General features: G+C 39.3%; 1 protein-coding gene across 1 annotated transcript; it reads left to right on the top strand.

Moving 5' to 3' along the window:
• The first annotated feature begins 222 nt into the window (after positions 1-222).
• LOC137971184 (Krueppel-like factor 5) lies at positions 223-2146 on the top strand. Its single transcript, XM_068817946.1, has 2 exons — positions 223-488; positions 1166-2146. Exons 1-2 carry the CDS (start codon positions 336-338, stop codon positions 1781-1783), a joined length of 771 nt encoding a protein of 256 aa, XP_068674047.1. The 5' UTR covers positions 223-335; the 3' UTR covers positions 1784-2146.
• The last annotated feature ends 1283 nt before the right edge of the window (positions 2147-3429 follow it).

Raw genomic sequence — 3429 nt, 5'->3', positions numbered from 1 at the left:
CATCTGGGCCCGGTTGTTCGAAAGCCGATTAAGTTAATCTAGGATTACCGTAAACTTTGGTTTCATTTTTTCAACTTTATGGTGAAAATTTCTTTTGCTTATTTTTGATCTTCAAGATTGACTTCCTCTAATGTTAAGTTTTGCCGAATATGAGCGTTGAACAGCATTTGGGAATAGAGAAATAAACTCCTTGGTTAATTTTTAATCTGGGGTTAGCGTTAATCGGCTTTTGAACAACCGGGCCCTGGCGACCCCAGAACCCTTTGCGCAAAAAGCGTGGATCGGACTACCGGGCAACTCGTTCATTGGGGCCGTCTCTTAAAGAAGACAGCCAAATGCTTATGGCTTGTACAAGTTTCGATAACTTGTTTAGAGGACAACACAATGTCATGTACCAAAACTCGTATCAGCCGCAGGGCGAAGGAAATCTGGTAACGGCCGGCATCTATTCGCTGCTAATACCCACCAGGGAGGGAGAAATTCAACAGGTCAGTTGCAATGTATGAATGATTTAGTCAACTTACACATTTTCTAAGTGATATTATAATAGCGTGCATTTCTGATGTGAGCTTTTGGGTGAACACTGATGACGAGTTCGAACTTTGCGATACCCTCGGATGCTACATAAAACAATCAGACAACCTCTTAGTTTTCTAGCGTTATGTTACCGCTGATAAATAGGCTTAGCAATTGGAGGAAAACATTGACAACTGCTCGGAAATTTGTTGCCTTACTTTGAGCAAGAAATACAATTGAGGATCATTAGTTCGCGAGACATTGTATGAATGACCCATTTTCCTCAGAAGATCAAAATGATGGTTTGTTCTTCAAACTCCTTGTAAAAAGTTGTTCTCTCATTTCATAATCTCAGTGGATTAACCTTTTCGCGATATAATGCCGAGCACTATTGCTCTAACGAGTTTGTGATCCCTGAAGGAGATGTACGACGATTAGCAGTTTAAGTGCAAAGGACGACAGTTATCCTTTAAAATTCTTCAGTTTTAACAACTACATACATTTCCGACAAAAGCCATTGCTCCTCGATATCAATTAGCCGCCGGGTCACTCAATTGTGACATTTTACTTGGGGAAGGTATGGGATTAAAACCAGAAACAATCATGAGGTTGGATAAACCCGTGAAGTTAACTCTTATTTCTCTAACAGATCATTCGTGAGGTGGATAGCTGTCTGAGTTCATCTTCTCCTGCAACATCACCGGTGGAAACCTTGTCGCATCTTCCCCAACCCAAGCTTCAAGAAATGACCATAGGAAAGAAAAACTGCCGCTTTCCAGAGACAGGAATAACGATGGGAACGTGTATTGTTGCACAGTCGGCGTCTTTTCCAGCTCTAAATCTAAGACACCAGTGGCCACAGGTAACTATGTTTGCAACAACGCCGTCTTCTGTCCACACGACATCAAACGATGATGCAGCATATGGATGTAATTTCAGTACACATGCACAAACAGTCCAACCTGTTTCCGATAACAAAGAACTGGAACTACATCATGCCTTTCTCTGTGATTTCCCTGGCTGTAAAAAGCGTTGTTACACCAAAAGCTATCATCTCGGAACTGACAGGCGGATTTATAGGGGTAAAAAACCTTTCCTGTGTCCTTGGGAAAACTGTGGGTGGTGTTTCCGACGTTCAGATGAACTCAAGCGCCACTATCGAAGACATACTGGAGAAAAGCCGTACGTATGTTCTCTTTGTGGAAGATCTTTTAGTCGTTCAGATCATCGATCTTCGCATATAAAAAAAATACATCCATTAATGTAGAGAACCCGTGTAGCGTTTGCAATTTCTCGTACCACACTTCAAAGGCGCCTGACGGCGGTGTCGATATTTTTTTGCATCAACGTTAACTGACCTAAATCAATCCGCGCAAGTTCCTATTTTTTCAAATAACGTTAAGTACCTGCTGGCGGTGATATAACAAAGGTGTACTTTCATTTATATTTCGGACCAACTTTGTTAATTTTAAGAACGTGATAAGGGAGTTAAATTGTACATAGAATATGCACATATATATATCATATATGTAATATACGAGCGTTCTTTTAAAGAAGAGAACATATTCATATCGACTTTTGCGTCCACGTTGGTTGGCATGCGAGGATCTTTGTCAATGATGTTAATTTGGCGTAATTATAAGGAGTTGGTTAAATAAAGTTGTCATTTATTTAAAGATATTACCTGTTTACATTCTCTTTTCTCCACAGTTGTTTTACCTTTCTGATGATATCCGTCTGCATGTCAGTTCAGTCGAGGAGATTTATTTTCAGAAACATCGACATTAATGAATGATTCTCTTGCTGAAAGGAAACTTTACAAACAATTATATGCTCATAATAATGAAAAATTGTTTTTTTTTCAAGCTGGCTCAACTCACAATGGAGACGAAATCAGTCAATAAGTCGGTCGTTGTGAGGTAATCTGTTTCACTCAGACATCGACTCCTCTGTCAGTTCCTAACATGCACAAAAGATCAGAAATGCATGAGGTCTTCCTTTTTCTCTGTTCCATTACTTTCTTTGAGAGTTCAACAGCTTATGACAAAGAGACTACTTCAGTCTTCATGATGTAACATCGTTTGAAAAGCAAAATAGATATCGAAACGTATTTTCTTTGAATAAGCCTTTATTTTTATCACCTTGATATGACGTTGAAATGTGCGGATTCAGAGAGAAGCATGGCGAGGAGTGATTTTTCTTCGCATTCCTCTTTTGTTTTCGTTTTTTGTTTTTCCCATGTATCGTGGACATGTTTGGAAAAACTCTTGGAGCCGTTTAGAAAGCCATTTGTGCATGATTGAAAGACTCTGACAAACGATATAGTAACCGATCGAACTGACAAGGTTTGATGACAAAAATCAACTTCTGGTTAAAGATTATATACAAACACTCACTCGTATAAGAAGGTTTAAATTATTTATTACTGATAACAGCTCCTAGACTGTTGTTATTGGGCTTACTATTGACTCGAAAGGCTTCACAAAAACACAACCGCAAATTTCTGCCGGGATTCAGTGTTTTTTATGCCGAATTAGCTAACGTTTTTTGAATCCCGGAGCACGTGCTCTAGCATAATACACTGAATTCGTCTCAAGAGCAACAAGCACGTCAGCGGTGAGCTTTAGGGAAATTTGTGAGACTTGCAAACATGTTTCTTTAAAACAGCATTATTTGCTGATTTTATACACTATTTTTTCATGTTGTACCCTTGCTCCAAGACCTAATTATTCATATTCACTATGCATAGTCCTAACGGTGTAGCGCGTTAACTTTGTGTTCGCGTCGAGACAGAGCTCAAGACATGGCAAATGTTACATACGAAAATGTACTAGAGCTGTTCACTTTCATGAAAACACGTGGGATGTCAGTTACAAAAGTTGTTCCTGGTTGAATGTTGAAGCAAGGAACTAC

The sequence above is a fragment of the Montipora foliosa genome, chromosome 9 (genome assembly GCF_036669935.1).
Source record: "Montipora foliosa isolate CH-2021 chromosome 9, ASM3666993v2, whole genome shotgun sequence".
Classification (NCBI taxonomy): domain Eukaryota; kingdom Metazoa; phylum Cnidaria; class Anthozoa; order Scleractinia; family Acroporidae; genus Montipora; species Montipora foliosa.
Note: the sequence above shows the minus strand (reverse complement) of the source record. Positions and strands in the feature narration are given on the sequence as shown.